A 19,042-nucleotide genomic window follows, 5' to 3' on the forward strand; every position below is an offset into this window, starting at 1 on the left:
TAAACAAGTTTTGCAATAAAACGTTAGAAATACTGTAATACACTCATTGTGTGGTATCACACTGGACCCCACAAAAAAAAGGGGAAATGTCATCTGTGATAACAGCAAAATTGAGCAACTACACCCGTTACACACAGAGTTATCACTGGAGAAGTGACACTGTCAGGGTCTGCCCGAACAGCCTAACGGTTTGCAAATGCCAAAACAAGTCTGAAGCACTCAGATAAGTAGAAGTGATGAGACGTGGTAAGAGACCTTTTCAGAGGACAGAGAGAACACAACTGGAAAATCTATCTCTAGCATCTGCGAGAGTAAGTTCCTATAGTGCTGAGTAGATGTGCTGAGGAAAATGCAGTTCAGTAGGTGAGAAAGAAAAGGCACTGAAAAGATACTTAAGCAGCAGGTTGATTGTAGTTAAAACCTGTATCTGAATCCTGAAACTTTATTAGGAGATTCTACTGACCGAGGGTTGTGGAGGATCTCTTAGCTTTTTATATATTATTTTTTTCATTTCCTTCCGGCAACTGCCCCTTTTAACTCGTATCCTTTATTTCCAGCTCGCTTCAGCAACCGCATGCTGCTCCTGCCCGCGGCACGCAGGAACTCCCAGCACACAGGTGCGATCCCAGGCCCGCGGTGTCCCCGTCCCCGTCCCGCCCCGGCGCCGCCTCCCGTCCGCGGGAAGGGCCGGTGCGGCGGCGGCAGGAGGAGCGGGGGGCAGGTTTGCGGCGGCGGAGCCGCGGAGCTGGGGCTGCGCTCCGCGTCCCGCCGCGCACACGCACACCCCCGAGAGCCTGCGCCGGGCAGCCATGGGGCAGCCATGGGGCAGCGGGACACCGCGCCCCGGAGCCGCCGGGCCCGCTCCCCCGGCCCCGCTCGCCCCGCCCGGGTGGAGCCCTGCCCCGCCCCGCCGCGGGAGGAGGATGAGGCGGCGGCCGCGGCCGAGGCGGCTGCCCCATGGCGGAGGTAAGTGAGGCACGGGCGGCTCCGGGCGAGCGGTCCCGCAGCCGCCTCGGCCGAGCGGGGCAGGCGGGCGGTCTGGGGTGTCTGGGGGGGAGGGGGGGAGCGCTGGGGACGCGAAGGAGGACGCTTTTAGAAAATTTAAAAAAGCCAGGAGGGAGACGCACCTCCGGCGGTGTGCTGGTTGGCCCGTGCCCTGCCCGTGTCCCGGGCGGCGGGAGCCAAAGCGCCGAGCGGCGGGGCCGGGCTGCCGCGCAGCCCGTGCTGACGGAGCGACCCGCGGAGCCTCCTGCGCCGGAGCGGGCTCAGCCCCGCAGAGCTGCCCTGGCCCGGGCACAGGCCGGGGCCCAGCGCCGCTGTCACCTGCCGGGCAGGGTTGTGAGGCCAGGACGGACAGTTCTGCTTGGCATTTCCTCCGGCATCGCCTCTGTTTTAGTCGTGTGGGCACACAGGCTTCTCAAGAATGTCACGCATCTGCAGAAACGCAGCTTCTCCAGAGTGTTTCATATGGTGCACCCCTCACCTGGGCGCGGGGCACCTGTGCGTCGTATTGCGCTAACTACACTTGTCAGGAACATTTCTTAAGTGTAGAGGGTCTTACTGTGCTAGGGCAAACCTCCGGGCTCCTTTCATCTGCCATCCGTTATCGGCGCGGCAGTTTCAAAACTCGCCGTGAAGCAATAAGCGGCCAGCAGCGCTCACCAGTTTCCCTGTTTATTCGCACCTCGTGCAGTCCGTGCTGCGCTTCTGTCGCCTCGTGCCCACTCAGGCCCCCGTCCTGCACAGAGCTGAAGAGTTGTGTACAGCTGTAGCTCCAAGATGAGCCGAGCCACTCCGCTGCGAGGCTGGCTTTTCCCAATTAAATTGCTGTTGGGAATAGAGTTTAATTGTTTCCTGCGTAGTTTGTGATCTGGGATTTTTGTGGTGCACTTCGTGGATGCAAAAGGTACGGGAATGCCAAGACGGTGGGCTTGTGACTCTGAAGTTCAGTACATTTTGAAATACCAAGTTGAACTACCAACATTTTTCAAGTTGATTTTGAACAATTGTGAATAGCTGGTTCTTATTGTGAATTAATAGACCAGCATCAACTGGTAATTGTTTGATTTGTCATGCATGGTAGATATCATTTTTCTTTTTAAATTTTGTTTTAATTTTTTCTTTTTCCCTATTTCCCCATTTGTTAACTTGGTTATTTTTGTAAAGTAGTTGCAAAACTAGTTTCAACACCCTGACTGTAAGAGATGACTCTTTTTATGTGGAGAGAAGATGATTCATTACTTTGCTAAGTGTAGCTCTGGGCCTCTCTCTTTACCACAATGCATTTAAGTGAAATAATGATTGGAGCAAGATAAGGCATTGTTCAGTCCTTGAAATAAAGTGTAAAGGGATATCTGTCTAGAAACCCCCATGTCATTTCCACTGCACATCTTTTGAAGCACACGGCAGGTCCAAAACATGAAACGCAGATCAAAAAGTAGATTTTTTTTTTTTTTTTAAGGTGACCTTTGGTAGCTTTGACTGAGTCTACTTATGCTGCCAAAGTGTTATTGTAATATTATAATAGATTCCAGAGTGGGTCAACTGATTTATAACCTTACATTTGCCTTTTGTAAAAATAGATTTGAGCTATTTTTAGCATTTCTCTTATCCATACTAGATCTGGATGAGAAGTCTATGTAAAGAGATGGAAGCATTTGGGTTTTTTCCTCTTGATATTGTGTGGCATCATGAAAAGTTTGCAGCTGGATTTAGCCATCCCTGGATTGATTTTATTCATTGGACTCCAGTCCCTGCTGAAAACATTTCTGGCAACGCAATGCAAGCTATTGGTCCTCATCTTTTGAGATCTAGTACTTAAAACTACTCTTGAATACAGGTGCAGATGAAAATTAATTCAGTGGCCAAAGCATGCTGTTGAAGCATACTAAACTGCAGGGGTTTAACTGTCCTGTGCTAAGATGAGGTGCAGTGTTAGAACAGCCTGAGCACTTTGGTTTTGATGAGGAGTAAAGTGAATAGGTGGGTTCCTACACTCAGCTTGCTGCCCAGCAGTCTCAAATCAGCCCTAACCTTTGTATTTCCAGCAAACTATTTCATTCTGTTTGTTTCTGTAATCAAGCACAGGCTTGCTGGTGAAATGCAAACCCCACAATATTTTATCACTTTAGTAATAAAAATAGTAAAATATATTTCATCTGAAGCACACCCTTTAATGGAGAAAATAATCATACTATCTCAGTGTCTTGCTACTCATTTTCTTAGATGGATGTGTGTAACAGGACCAGGGATAAAAGTGTTTGTACTGCTACAGAGACTGCATTTTAAAAAAGGTTTTTTGTTCCAAGTTCTGCACTGTCCATTCTGCCCTGTCCTGCATGCCCCACAGCAGGTCAGAGCAGGTGTTGGTAGATGTGCCTTATGGCTTAGGGTATTAGTTTAATGCCTCTGCACTGTTCTGATCTGGATCAGCTACAGAATCAAAGCTTGTAGGTTTCGTTCTCAGGGATGTTTAAGATTGAGACTAAGCTCCCTGAGAACCATGAGTTTAGAGGAAAAGAAATTGAAAAGCAATAAACATTTGGTTTGGATAACTGGAAAAACATTCATCAGTTTATGCAAGGGAATGGATTCATTTCTGTAGTAATGAAAGGTGGTGATTCAGGCCCTAGCTCTCCAAGAGTTTGGGCTCTAGCGGGCATGTTTGCTAAGGAAACAGATAAAAAGCCTAAGAGTGAGCCAGGTATTTTCTTTGGGGTGGTTATTTCTCATGCTACTTTTTTTTTTTTTTCCCCAGTTCCAACAGTGTGCTGCACCTAGTCTTTCTTCTCACAGTTTGCTGGAAAAAAAGATTACGGTCCTGGTTGTGCTTGGGTTCCTTTTAAGAAAGGGTTTATAATGGGAGCATCACTTGCTTCTTAGTATTCAGCACCTGTTTGCATGCTGGCATCCCCTATTGTAAACAGGGTGCCTGACTTTTTTTGTTCTACTCAAACCTACTCACACAAGTAAATCAAATTGAGTAGGCCACATTGAATTACTCACACAGGTAAAGTTGGGCATATCTGCTTATTTTTCCCCAATGTGAAGGAAAGTAAGGTATTGTTGGATTGCTCAAGGAAATAGCTTATTTTAAGGAAAACTAAAACTGAAATTTAGAGGCACTGTGTGGCTGTGTACATTTTAAAGTTTTAAGCTCAGAAAGAGCCAAAAAAAAGGGGAGGCAGGAGGAAGACACATAGCTGACACAAGGTATAGGTCTTATACTGGTGGGGAAAAGAGAAGCCATTCTACAGGCACATAACTTGGGTTACATTCCATGCCCCACTCTGCCAACTGTATTTTCCTTAGGCTTCTCAATGTAACACTGCCTCAACAACACTTCTGAAAGCTCCTACACTAAGCCCTAAGTCCATGTGAAAAATGAATGCGACACATTTTCCAAAGCATCTTAAAAACTGTGTGGGGAAACGGGATGCCTCAGTGCTACAAGATGTGGCATCAGTCCTATGTTTATGGTAATAGGATTCCCTGCCAAACAGAGAAGGTCTCAAGAAGGTTGTCACACAGCAGTGTCTTAGCTGAAGGTCTTGCAAGGGTTCAGAACTGCGCTACTTGATTCAGTGATTTTCTTTTCTCTTTTCTTTTTTTGTATATCAGTATTCCTGTGTGTGCAAGTATGTGTTTATGTATGTACGTAGACATTTGAAGAAAGGGAGTTTAAAAACTCAATGGTTTATTTATCTTGTACAGAATATATGTGGGAGAATATTTGGATTAGCAAGAATGGACTGTGTAGCTCTTCAACTTTTTCTCTGTGTTAGTCTTACAGTAAAAATGTTTGTTCCATATCACGTGAACCCCAGGCAGTGATGCTGCCCGTGCCAGCAGAAGAGGCAGTACCTGAATGAGAGCAGGAGTTGCGGTTCTAGGTCATTGCACTCCATGTGAAACAAGCTCCAGCACAGGGTGGGATAGAGAAGGAAGGTTCTGCTCCCACACAAGTCAAGTAGGTTTGTTATAGCTGAATGTATTGCATTCTTTCAACAGATCTTTGAGGCCCTTCCCAAGAGCTGAATTCCTGTACTTGATTAAACAACACCGGCTCTAATTAATAATTAACAGCATAACGTTGCTGTTGTTTATGAAGTACAAATTTTAAGGAAGAAGATGCACAGTGGATAATTTGTATTGTTTGTACTATTGTTTCTATGTTACTTTTTAGAAAGGGCAGTTTGAGTCAAACTAAGTATGAGGTTATGTAAAACCTCATAAAAGCACAGTTCTTTGAACACCATCAGAGGCAGAGTTTTATGGTATTAAAGCACTAGAAGGGGGAATCCATCCCAGACTTTGAACACCATTTGAAGTATTTATATTGAGTGAGAATAATTTGGGTTATGGATTTATTTTTGTTTCCTTGGTGAGTGTCAAAGTAAAGTAAAAGTTTTGGTAAAGTAAAAGTTAAGTAGGAACCAGGTAGGCTTTTCTCTGAAGGTTTTTCTCCAAAGGCCGTTTCTGTAATCCATTGGAAAGCTTCCCACTGAAGCTGTGTGCTTAACTTAGAAAACATATTTCAAATTATCCTTTTCTTTTTTTCTTTTGGATTCACTGAGCAGTAGGGCATGGCTGTATCGCTGTGGAGAGACATCTGGAAGTAGATAAATGGAATGGGTCCCTGCTTGTGAATGGCCCTTACCTGTTAGCCAGAACTCATGTTAAGGAGGTGGGGGAAGGGCTTAATGGTGTTTCAGAAAGAGGTGGCATAAGAGAAGAACCTCAAACTTAAGTCTTGCAAGGGTTTGAAAAAGCCTAGTCAAAGGAGTGTTCAGGGAGGGTGTTAAAGGAAGTTGCAGTTGTGGTGTAGGGCTGACTTACAGTAACATTTTCCTGCTCTTTGGAGAGTGGCCAAGGTATTGCCAGTGCAGGGGGTGGATGAAAAGTGTCTGTGAGAGTAGATGAGGGAAATATCAGGCATAAAGAAGGAAGAATTAGAGTGTTGTAAATGTGGAAAGTAGAAGAAGAATTACATGTGAGGGTCAGCAGGAAGGTGAAGACACTCAAATCCTAGAGGAGCTGAAGTGTCAGACTGTGACTTTTAATAGTGCTTCTTGTTCAGAGCTGTGAGTTGGCAGGCATTTGGTATTACAGAGAGGCTGGTAGCTTGGAAAAGCTGGGAGCTGGATGCCTGAGAAGGTATGTTTGCCTGGGAGGACTCAAAAGGAAGACATCTGGAACTGAATTGCAGACAACGTTTTATCTAAAAGGGTAATTTTATCTAAAAGGGTCCCTGGGTAATTTTGTCTTTATTCAGTACTGACTGCATCATGCCAATCAGGGTATACAACCCACTCTGTGGCAAAGGTAGAACAGGAAGGGAGGGAGGTATCTTACAGAACCCTGATGTCAAGTAGTTCACTGACCACAAAAGAAAGCATCTTGGGGCACCAGAGACATAGAAAGAGGTTTTGGGTTTGGTTGTTTCGGTTTTTTTGGGGGGGGGGGGGGCGTGGAGGAGAGAGGGTGCACATTTGGTTTGGTTTGTTTTTTTTTACTGTGCTCCGTCTGAAAGAGTGTCCAAATAAACTTAATTACACTCATCACATTTACTTTCAGGGATTTTGCATACTTTACTGATACCACAATTGGACAGAAAACAAACTTCCAAACACAATTTGAAGTATTAGAAAGCAAGCATTCTTTATTCTCAATGCGCTGGAAACACCCAAAGAATATCTCCTGTAATCGAATGTATTGTGAAACTGTCCAATAAGATACCACCAAGACCATACGTATTCATTACAGTGTACTAGCTAATATATAAACATCACTTTTCCTAGAACTAATTTGCATGCATGTGCCTCTTACTGGACCTTTTATGGTCCTAGAGGGTTGTCTGAAGGAGTTTCTGGTGGTCATACTCAGTGAGTGCCCCCAGTGTGACAGATGACCTTGCCTTGAACTTGCCTTAGGGCATGTGCTGTTGCTTCTTACTATGTGGCTTTGCCACAAAAGCCAATATATTCCTCATTATCTGCTTATCCACTGGTTCCAGCTGTATTTAGCATCCTGTGTGTCTACTTTTGCATTCTTTTATCTATTTTGCTAGTTAGTCTTTAAGCTCTATTTAGCAACTTTGAGGGAAACCGAAAATTTCTATTCTTTATGTTGTCTGTCATTAACAATGAAATCGGTTTCTGGTGAAAAACATCTGCACGGGACCAAATGGCTGGAGTGTGCACCTGTTTGGTGTATTTGTTAGAAGTGGTTTTAAAAGCTCATTTTGAAGGGGTTATTGAGCTATTTTCAGCATGAAAACTGATGTTTTAATTGAAGTTAATGACAACATTATTAGTCTCTGTGTCTTCAACGTGTACCTGTCTCTGCCTTCATCTGGGGAGTAGGTTGGTGTTAATTTTGTGTTGGAACAGAGTGCACACAGTGTGTGTTTTGTAATAGCTGACACAGCTGGCCCATGCTATCTAAAGTCCTGAAATGCATGTGGTTGGAGAGTTGCTATCATCTCACTGCAGCACACAGGAGGGTTCACACGGGAGTGTTTGGTTGCAGCCCAGATGGCATTATTAGGATTTAGAGTAGATACTACATAAATGTTTGACAGGTGCCGCATTTGGAGTCACATCTATGAACCATTTGATTTACTCATTTGCATTGCCTACCTAGCATGGCTTGTTTTTAAGTCTAGTCATATATAATATGGAAGTTACCTTGATATTTGGTGTGTCCATCTACCATTCAACCCTCCATACATCCGAAACCCTGGCTGCATTTCAAAAAATAAAGTATTCTTCTGTTCTGGTTTTTTCAGGATATTTTAGGGCTTATTATGAATATAGAGAAAAAGCAAGAAATATTTTTCTTTCTAATCTATTAAGTAGATACCAGTTTGTAAGATTATTATCACATATTTAAAGTACACAGGCAAAGAGCAAGATCACTAAAATTAGAGCTGAATTATATCAGATACACATAATTATATTTAATTATTAATTGTATTTAATCCTGCCAAGTAGTAAAGTGGAACTACTGGTTATGTTACTAGGAGCTGTTTTGCTTCACTTCTGCTGGTATTGTGCAAACTTAAAGGATAACACAACAAAGTTCCAACACAAACCATTCTATGATTCTATTCTGGAAATGCTACTTAATTATTCAAAACGTGGCAAGGAGCACCAGGCCTGTGCCACATCTTTTTAGCTAATAATGAGAGGGCTAATTCTACAGAGAAATGCACTTAGTAATGGAGAAGGGACAAAAGTTTGTAGAAAACCATCTCAAAGGTTAATGACATCAATGGAGCAGTTAAAAACTTAACTAAAATAAAGAGAGCATAATGTAGAGTAATTGGAAGATAGCATTTGATCAGGATACATGAGTAAACAGCACCAAAAAAAAAAAAAAAAAAAAAAAAAAAAGCTTTTTGCAAATAATTGTGGGTGCACACCTTTGCTCCAGCACTGAGATGTCTGTAGTGATAACTCTGAGTCTGACTGCAGTGAACCAGCTTTGCAGGGGCAGGTACTCCCTGCCTCTCAGTGCTGTCTGTGCACCCAGGCAAGCCACCCTGTCTGCTCTGCTCTCTTCCAGCAAGACCTTTCTGTTACTCCAGAGCTAGTTCAAGTATTTCTGTGCACTTTTAGCCCTGGGTTGTGTAGTTCTAGTCCTGTGTGCCAACTGCACACAGATCAATAGCTGAAAACAGATTGATTATGCTTTGTGCTGCTCCTATAGAGGCATCTTCTTACCCATCCAATACACCACAGTAGACCTTTTTTTATTTTGGTGCCATTACAGGTTCTGCTCCCTGTACATTCTTTTAAGGACAGCAGATAAGACATGGGTCTAGGAAGCAAGAGGAGGAGATATGTGGAGGATAGTTTGATGTACAGTACACCCAGTTCATGCTGAGATCAATTCTTTGATTTACTTAATTGGAAACTAAAGGCTCTGTTTTTAACATAGAGTAAGAACCTCTGGAAGCCTGCTGGAGCAGGCAATATGCTTCCAGTTAAGTGTAGGCCAGGCCACCCACAAAACCATACTTTTTCTCACTTCCACATTGATTCTTGGCCCTCCTTAAGTAGCAGATTTGGCATAAACTACTGTTTTTCATATTGCAAAGACTGACAAACTGAAGCCTATAGCTGACCTGTGGTAAGCTGTAGCTTAGGGAACAGGCAGGTGCAGGGTTAGAGCCCAGCCCCCCACATACAAGGCTGGTGGATAATTTGGTAAATAATATTCAGTCTCAGACTGTGTTCTTTAATGAAACTGAAAATATTAGGTGGCAGAACAAGATGAAAATTTCAGATACTTGGGATTTTATTTTTTTTTATGATTATTTTATTATGAGAATTTTAGTGTAGCTCTCTGGCTTTGTGCTTGCACAGAAGTCCTTCCAAATGCAAATCAAAGGTTGCCCTCAGGCAAGGTTCTAGTTTGCCATTTGGAAACAGCTTGCTATTGGAGGCATGAACTTCCACACCCTCCAGCGGTAGAAATGGAAAGGCTCCTGCAGTAGATGGGTGGTATTATTAAGTCTTCTACAATCAGCAAAAATTAAGTCTTTCTATCCAGAGACAACTACATGCTGTCCCGATTTCTTGGGCTCAATGGTATTACTGTAACTCAATTACTGTTTCTTCTGTTACCCTTGTTGCAAAATAAGGATGGGGAGGACAGAAACACTGAATGTGGCAGCACAGTACTGAGTAAATGGTGTCTACACCTAATCCTTCTTGTCATTAGTTTAATATCCAGACTCTGTAATAAAGCTTTTGTCATTAGATGTACATCCAGTCTGTAGAATTAAGGTGTCTTTAATGAAATACCTTACTCAAAAACATAGTGTGGCTGTTTCTTGGGGAGACACCCCTCCTATTCTCCCCATAGCAGTAGTCCAGCAGTCAGTCCCAAGTGATACAGCAGGCATGGAAGGAAGCGTTCTGTTGTTGAGCTGTGCTGTTCAGTCACTCTTCATCATGAGGAAGACTAACAAGGTGGTGCAAATTGTAATAAAGAGCAAAAACCTTTATCAGCATAATCCAGGGGATTTTTGTGAAAAGCCAAAACAGAGAAATGAAGGCAAAACAGAAAAAGGTTCTGGTTGATTGCTGTATAGAGGGTTTTGCTGAAATGATCCCATAGGTGAAAATTTGTGATGTGAAATATTTTATGTGTGCTGTATCTATACCATGACTGTTGTGAAAACCTGGCTATAGGGCCAGGATCCTTCAGCAAGTGCCCTGGTAGTGGTGAAAGCAGTTTTTTCAAAGGATGGAAAACCTATTGTAGTAATAACTGCTGTGAACAGCCATGAGTATATTTTTATATCATCTGCTAGAGGAAGAAATGGTGTTAGTAAGACTCCTCTTCAGAGCCACACAGTGCAGCATTATGAAGCTCACTCAGAAGAGATGACACGTTCCCTTTGGTAAGCTACAGGGAATGGGCATGACTGCAAGTGTGAGACCCTGCTTCCCTCCCTTCCCTACCGGCACCTCTGTTCCATTCACATCCGCAGGAGTTCTCTGCAAAGATGAGAGGGAGATTCTGACCTCCCTTCTGTGCTTAAGACCAAGAGTCTTTTAGGCAAATGGTTTGTGATTCTGTAGTGCAGCTGGTGGCTCTCAGACTGGAAACTAGGGGTACCATGACACCATCTATGGCTGAGTAGAGAAAATAGATATATTTTTCCCTAAATGATACCTAAAAATGAATGTAGACTCTAGATAAATTCCAAAATTTGTAGTCGGAAATATTCTCCATTTCCTTGGCAGCCAGCAGTTTAATATACTGATAAGAAAAGACCTGAAAATTCAGTTACCTTTGACATCTCGAGGAAATTAATACAAGACAGTTTTCACAAATTTCTGTAAGCTTCAAGAGCACTTATTTTCCCTTCAGAAAGGAGATGTCCCATCAGGTACATCAGAAATTTAGTTGTCCTCACAGTGGTTTGGGAAAGGACCATCTCCATTGTAGACTTTAGCAGACCAGCATCATCTGCAGTTAGATTTCTACCATAAGAAAGTTGAATGAGGATTTTGAACGATCTGTAGGACACATCATGGGCTCTTCCCAAAGGTACCCCAAGTTTTTCTTTTCCCTGGCAGAGGAATAGGTTTATATCCCTGGAAATTTTAAAAGGAGCAATCAAGTTTGTGACTCATATACCTTCTTTATACAAACCCAGTGCTTGCAGTTGGTTTTTAGAGGCATCACATTATAGATACCACATTTCTAACTATTTCCTGCATTTGCCTCTTCTGCAGCCAGTAGAGTAATGAATTTGCTGTGTTATCCAGGAGCTGAAGGCTCTGCCACAGAAGCAGCTTTCCAGGCCACTTGGCTCCAGAGGAGCTGCTTAATATCTTTAATAGCAGTTGTCCTTGACTTCTTAATCACTTTTGATGATCATGAATTTTATTAATTAGAATATTAACAGGTCACATTAATTTGACAAGTATTTGGTTGGTTCTCTGTAGAATTAAAGCATAGCCCTGATCTTGCAATCATGTAATTATGGGACTAACTTCATGCCTGTGATCTGCTCCATTGGACTCACTCAAGTGTTTGCAAGTAGCTACTTACCATATTCTCAGTGTCTGTGTAGTACATACCCTCTCCTGTTTAACTACATAGAGAAAACTGTTGGTTAGGAGGTTTGTCTTGTTGTTATTGTTGTTTTGCACGTGTGTATGTCTGGTTTTAGGCAAGTAAGTTTGTTTTCTCATATCAGGCAATAAAAAATCATCTGGTCACTTCCAGATGCAGCTGACAAAGAAGACATAATGTATTGGAATATAATTTCTAATGAGTAGAAACTGTGTTAGGCATCACTGGAGGAAACTCTTCACTCTTACATCAGAATGACAGATGAGTGCCCTGTAGATCTATTTGTTTTTACAAATGGCTGTTTATAAAGCTAAAGTTCTCTGCTAGTCTTGAAAAGAAAGTACAGAAAAGTTGAAAGCCAACAAACAAAATTAATTTAAAAGAAAATCAAGTTTCATATTTTTAAATATTTAAATAGAATGTACAAAATTGAAATAATGTTAATTTAAGGTTATATTTAATTTTTCTCCAGAGTCCTGTTTTTAAACTTTTTATATTTACTTTTTAATGTGTTTTGTATGAAGGAACAATTTTAAAACTCTTATATGTTTTTGATGACTATTACAATTGCAGGTTTTATGTAGTTCATGCTTTCATAACAAACCTGTAAAGTAAATTGTTTGCTGAGATTTTTAGAACTGAACACTATCTCATTATGTTTGCTGCTGTTGAAAACTTGTCTTTTCTGCTCCTACCATAGCATTTTGCTGGGAATACCTGGAACCAATGCAGTGTGGCCACTTGGCTTCCTGGCTGCTATTCCACTGAGTTTCACATTTTAATAACACAGACTTGCCCAGCAAAAGCTGAAATATGAAAATATTTTAAAATCTAAATACACACTTGAAAAGTAGGAATTAGCACTGATTCCTTGTTACTCTAGCAATATTCCAGCCCTATAATAAACAATGAAGAAGTCTGATGATACAAATATAGATAAAACTTGAAAATTGTTTCTGAGTCCCCTATATTTTAACAATCTCATCACAGGAGATTAAAAATCTCCATCACTTGGATAAATGAAAATGGGTAATGTCTACATGGAAGTGATGGGAAACAGAGTTGCTGTTACAGTATGGGTAAGCAGGGGATTTTGCTAACTGGCCATGTATAATTGCAAGCTTTAAGATTCCATCATTGAGTATCTATCTGGCTTGGATATGTTGTTGTGAAATGACCTCCAAAAGACACTGATAGTCCAAACTTTTCATGAAATCACATCGTGGTTCTTTGTCTGGTTTAGAAGAATTTGTTTCCAGTGCCCATTTCTACTGCAGATGGGTTCAGTGCCTGGGCACCAAAACAAGAGGTGGTGGCTGCCCTCCTGAACTGACACTGGTCTTATTCTGCCCCCAAAGTCTACACAGTTCTCAGTTCATCCACATGACCTGTTCAGTGCATATTTTATTTGGAATGCTATCACTGGAGAAAAAAGTGCCTTTTAAAGATTAATTTTGAGAGCATGCTGTGTAATAGAACCATTTTATTTGTGTCTTCAGGATGTTGACCTGAAAGTATGTCAGGGAGCTTTGGATGACTGCTGTCCACCTCCAGGACAGGATCAACTGGAACTGCAAGAAGAAGAGAAAGTCATAAATCAAGTAAGTGATGAAAAAAAGGGAAGAAGGGAAAACTGAAGTGAGGGAGGATACAGAACTTATCACTAAGATAAATAGTAGTGAAAGGTTTTGAAAGGAATAATTTATTTCCTCTTTTTATTTGAAGTGTTCCTTGCCAGGGCAAGAAAGAAACTGTCACTTCAGACAATGCTTTGTGAATGATGCACTTGTACACCTTTTTGAAAATTGACTCCTTCCTTCAATCCCCCACTATTTTTTGAGTAGTTGAAATATTCAGAGGTTTACAGAAAACACTTGCAACTAATTATTTTTTAATCTGGGTTTATTTTCTCTGTTGTGAAGGTGTTGTGCTTCTGGGGAAGGATGTTTTTGCCTACAAACACTAGAGACATGGATGCTAAATTATACTGCTCTCACCATTTATATAAAGCTTGATGCTCAGATGTAGAATTACATTTGGGACACTCAACTCTTCTATTCTCTCTAAGAGCTACAATGAAAAGGGCATTCAATTTTCTTGAGACCTTGTGAGAGCTGAGAACATCTGATCCAGGTGTCTTGCCAGCCTCTCTGTTTGCCACTCCCCTGAGAGCTTGTCTTTGAAAAAATACGATTTTTCCACACTGGTGGGGAGGTACAGCTTCAGAGGAAAGCCCATTTCTGCTGTTGTGGGCAGTGTCGGGATGCTCAGGCCATGGAGCTGTTCTGCTCATTCTAGCAACATGTCATCTCCCATCAGGATGAAGACCTGATGGTGGAGTCAGCAGCAGTATTGCACTGCGCTCTATTTCCTCTCAGACTTTGATTTTTACCTCCTTTGTAAAACTGTGCTTTACACCATGTTTCTCTTTTTGTCACAGAGCAACAGCAACCATGTAGATTCCCTTCTCTCCTTAGAGGGCTATTTACAGCTTCTGTCATCGCAGGTGGAAAACATGCTAGAGGTAAACGAGAAAATACAGGTATTGCCAATAGATTGGAATATAGTCAGCAATTAATGTGTTTTATCAAATAAAACCACCACAGCCTAGCCTACCTACTCTGGGAATTTACTGGCAAATCAATGTAGTAAAACTTTCCTGAAACTGCTAAAGATGCTACTATCCACCTTTTACAAAAGCTCTCATTGGCTTTACTTGAAAAAATGTCCCCAGCAGCTTGTCTGGTGTAAGAGCTGTGTCTTTACTGTGATCTGGTGTTCAAAGTTGGATGGAGCCACTGGACAACTGAGTTAGTTCAACTAATAGTTGCTTTTCTGAAACCTAATACCAGTTTGTATTTATGCAGCAGCTCTTGGTGTGTTTCTCTAGAGCAACACTGATTTATTACACATTTATTTATTGGGTATTTGTGGTGAAAGATTACATTTGTCATAAATATTGGGTCAAGCACTTACAGGGTTGCTGCTCTCAAGAACAGATCATCTTCACTGCAAATCAGGTCAATCAACATTAACAGTAAACCCATTTAGTGTTTTGGGGGTTTTGTGGTTTTTTTTAAATCTTGTGGCCCTCTGATACTATATTTTACTTTCTGTGTGTCCGTCTTCACAAAAACCAGTTGTTATTTTAATTGAAGTCTCCCTCTTCTCCCACAGCTCATAGCTGCAACTATTGACCATGAAGCTACTCCCTACATTCCTTTTTGGCAATACTTCAAGGGTATCTTATATACACTTCCCATCATAGGATCCTCTTCTGGGGTCATAAGTGTTTTCAATATAACTTCATGCTTATTGGTTTTGGGAATTTCTAGCTTGGATAGTACCTTCTAGCCCATAAATTAGCCTCCTCTTCTGTTCAGATCTGGAAATGGATTACACACTAACAAGATGTCTAAGTTCATCAGTTTAGCTTTCTCTGTTCTCAAAATTTGAAAGGAATTTGGCTGTAGACTTCATACAGCTATTACAATACACAGTAACATATTGCATATTTTATTTAACATCATTAATGCAGTGCCATCTTGTGACAATCTATCTCTTGAATATGGATTGATTGTTTCTGCCAATTATCAAGTCTTTACAGTGAGTGGGATTTTTTGATAGATGACTTACTAAGAATCATTCTTTTCATGGGATTAGTTGAAAATAGCATCTCTGTCTCACAGACTGCAGGTGGTCTAGTACAAGGTAACTCCCTAGGAGAAGGCAGGCAAGACCTTCTTCTGTTACCTGAGCTCCCAATAAGCATAATAGAGAACTTAAGATGTTCTGGTCCTTACAGTACATCATTCCTTCCCTGTGAAAAGTGTTTTTTACATGTTCACTGAATGGCAATCACAAAGTTCTTTCCTGAAAAACAGTAAGGACACTCAGCTATAGAGGAATCCTATACGCTTCCTACTTGATGTAGGTACATTCTCAAGTACTTTGTATCGATCTATTTCATGACTACTCTGCCTGACAGCAAGCACCTGACATAACCTTGGACACTGGCTTTGTGCTTCTAAGGCCCAGCAACTATAACTCAGGTCCACAAAAGGTGGGCCTTAGTGCTACAGCATTACCAGTCCAGTTAATTGTTTGAACATCAGGGCCGAGGCATCATATATCAGCTTTGGTTTTGTAAAAAAACCCTGAGTAGCAATTTAAAGTCAAGACATCCACAAAAGGTGTGACTTGGTGGGGGGGATGTTACCTCCAAACTGATCAGTATAACAATTCAGCAGAGTTTTGGATGCAATAAACTTCAGTTAAATGGAACTAAACCAAATGTGGCACCTCACAGCCCTGAAAACTTCATAAACTGTGAAATAAGTAGTGAGACTGCAATGGCACAGTCTTAATGTTCCTGGCTTCCACTCCTCTTTTCTTCACTGCTGTCCTTACTGGTTAACTTCTGCAGATGAGCTATTTATCTTCTTTAAAAAGTTTGTTTTCTAACAGTTTAGCACCTTGAACTAGCTCACCCTTTAATCATCAATACCACTACCAGGGAAGGGTCATGACCACTTCTCCTAGCAGGACTTTTTTCTTAGATCAGATCAGACAGAACACATAGGCCATAGTTTGTACACTTGACAATAGTCCCATTTTTACCTCTCAACCCTCATCAGTCCCACACTGTCCTTTGCAAGTTGTCCTCCCATTCCTTCAGTCACTTCTGCACTCTTCCTGCTTCCTTTGCCATATGCCAATATAGATTATGCGTTATACAGATGGGAAACAGCATTCCAAATAGCTAGAAGAGGAGTTTAACATAAAAAAAAAAATTGGCTTTAATAGAATCAAGGAGTGGAATGTTAAAAAACAAATTGATTGTGACTGTGTAGGGGAGCGATATAGAAGCATTCATTTTATGAAAGATCTCATTTCCCCCCTCCCCCCCTTCATCTTTTAGGTGAACTTACTGGAAGATACACAAGTTGCTACTTCTAGTAGAGGCCAAGACCCATCATCTTCACACAATATAAATTTGACCCAGACATTTCAGAACAGTTTCAGTCCTCCTGATGCCATGCTACTAAGAACAGACTACCCCACTCAATTAAATTCAAAACCAAGACTCTTACAAAGGCAAGAGTTTTTCCCTCAATCAAGCTCTGATAACACAAATTCAGAATCACTGTTTCATGGGTCAAATTTGACAGGGCTGTTTTCAGTTGCTGACCTTAGAAATCTAACAGCCCATGATGATAATTTTGATGAAATTAAGCTCATGTCTTTGGCTTTGGAGGAAGGCTTTAGTCCTATAGAAGTTTCTCAGATCTTTGAAGAGCCTGGCTCAGATTCGGGACTGTCTTTGAATTCAAATCACAGCACCACCTCTTACTCAGTCTGCTATGAAGATTCTTTTGGGTACAGCAGCAGTGTTAAACCTCCTTCGCACGGCTTAGGAGCTGTTGGTGGCCACTGCCAAGAAAACATTAAGCACAGCCTTGTGGAATATCCAGGTGTTGCAGAGCGTTCTACAGAAGCCACACTTCAGCAGTTTCTTCATTATCGCACTTACAATCAGCTGCCAAGTCAAGCAGCATCTACTCTAGAGCATCATCAACAGATGTGGATGAAGAAATCAAACAAAGTAAAGGATAGGTGCCATAATTCTACTGCTACAAACCGGAGCAGAGATGAATGTCGTGCAAAGGCTCTGAGAATACCATTTTCAGTCGAGGAAATTGTGAGCATGTCCGTTGACTCTTTCAACACCATGCTAGCGCAGAACCAGCTGTCAGAAACTCAAGTATCACTTCTACGTGACATCAGACGAAGAGGAAAAAACAAGGTAGCAGCCCAAAAATGTCGCAAACGCAAACTGAATGCAATTCTTAACTTGGAAGAAGATGTGTGCAATCTCCAAACACAAAAGGAGAGCCTTAAAAAGGAGCACTTCCAGTGTAGCAAGTCAATCAACCAGATAAAGCAAAAATTAAACAACTTGTATCATGACATTTTCAGTAGACTGAGGGATGACCAGGGTAGACCTGTCAACCCACGCCAGTATGTCATTCATTGCAGTAGCAACGGTAGTGTTTGCATAATACCCAAGCACTTGGCCAAATCTGAACAGAACCAAGATAACAGAAAAGAGTAGAAACAAAAGTAAGATGACTGGAGATCACCTCAATCACCTTTATTTTGCCTGAAAGGATGCTAAGAGTACTTGTGTGAAGACTAAAGGTCAGTGATTACAGCAGTTCAAACAGAAACAACTACACTTGAGGAGAAACACTCTATGTTCAAGGGTCTGGCAGAGCCGGCTGTGATCTGTTAGAAGGTCCACGAGCTGAGGCTTCCAGATGAGGAAATCCATTTCGTTTTAGTTAGAATTAAAGGAGCTAGACCATCACTGTAGTGTAGCTTTGTAGACCTCTGTTAAAACTAGGAATTTTGTTACTGGTAATGGGGGCAGAGGGGAGAACATCAGTGAGGGATAAAAGTCAACTTTGGATCAATGTTACACATGCAAGAAAATGTTTTAGTCTTGAATACTTGACTGTTTATACAGAAAATGACCTTATTTTATTCTCTAGCACTGCAAGAAAAATTACAGTTCTAGTGCATCTTCAGCTTAAATTCACTGTGGATTTACATAGGCTCAAGAGGTAACTGCACGCTTTGCATTTATTCAGAATGGCTCTGCTTTTCCTGGTTTTCCTTTGAGGAGAGCAGCCCAAGAGGCTACTGCATTTTTCCTCAGTACTTTCAGCATCATAACTCCAAGCAAAGATAATCTGCCACTTAATTTTACAACTCATACAATTAATCTGCAAACATGCTGAAAAATAGTGTCTGATTCAGTATTTTCTTACCTTCATCCTCTGCAACTAAATCATTCTCAGCTTTTTTCTGCAAAAATGACCAATGGTGAAGGAGTTGTTGTTCTGTCTCCTAGTGACTGTGATATTTATTTGCGCACGTTCTCTTTTCCTCCTATTTTGACACCTTCCTCAAGAAGTACTTGAGCTTTTCTGTGGCTTTTTAACTGGTATTTTTTAAGTGTCTTAAATGTTCCAGATTTAATTTTTTAAAATATACATTTTACTTAGTCTTTAATTAAATTGAACCGAATTACTATTTATCTATACTTGTAATTATAAGGTTACACTCTGATAGTGCTCCAAATAAAGAGTTTTTTGGTTTGACATTTATTTGTGCTGTTGGAAAGCAGTTTTATTCACTTACATACTTAAAACATCCTATCCTTTACTGTTTTACAGCCTGAAAAAGGTCTGCAAAAGAGATGGCCTAAAAGGCCTGTAATGAATGATAAGGAAAGAATGTTGAGGTATATTATTATGAAAATAGCTACTAATATTAATTTCTAGATAACAACACTTCTTTTTTAATTTTATAATTAAAACACATAAAACTGGTATTTAAAAAGTTCTCATTGGTCATGGCATGATGACAATGGAGCAAA

General features: G+C 41.2%; 1 protein-coding gene across 4 annotated transcripts; it reads left to right on the forward strand.

Moving 5' to 3' along the window:
- The first annotated feature begins 221 nt into the window (after window positions 1-221).
- Window positions 222-18,131, forward strand: NFE2L3 (NFE2 like bZIP transcription factor 3). 4 transcript variants are annotated; one of them, XM_053939050.1, is made up of 5 exons: window positions 222-311; window positions 558-617; window positions 13,098-13,199; window positions 14,039-14,140; window positions 16,520-18,131. In XM_053939050.1, the coding sequence occupies exons 1-5, from the start codon at window positions 237-239 to the stop codon at window positions 17,711-17,713; spliced, it is 1,533 nt and encodes a 510-aa protein (XP_053795025.1). In that variant the 5' UTR covers window positions 222-236; the 3' UTR covers window positions 17,714-18,131. The 4 variants fall into 4 exon arrangements, with proteins under 4 accessions (XP_053795025.1, XP_053795031.1, XP_053795038.1 ...); XM_053939056.1 differs by having other exon boundaries at window positions 14,039-14,122; XM_053939063.1 differs by lacking the exon at window positions 14,039-14,140.
- The last annotated feature ends 911 nt before the right edge of the window (window positions 18,132-19,042 follow it).

This window comes from Vidua chalybeata, chromosome 1 (genome assembly GCF_026979565.1).
Source record: "Vidua chalybeata isolate OUT-0048 chromosome 1, bVidCha1 merged haplotype, whole genome shotgun sequence".
In the NCBI taxonomy this organism is placed as follows: Eukaryota; Metazoa; Chordata; class Aves; order Passeriformes; family Viduidae; genus Vidua; species Vidua chalybeata.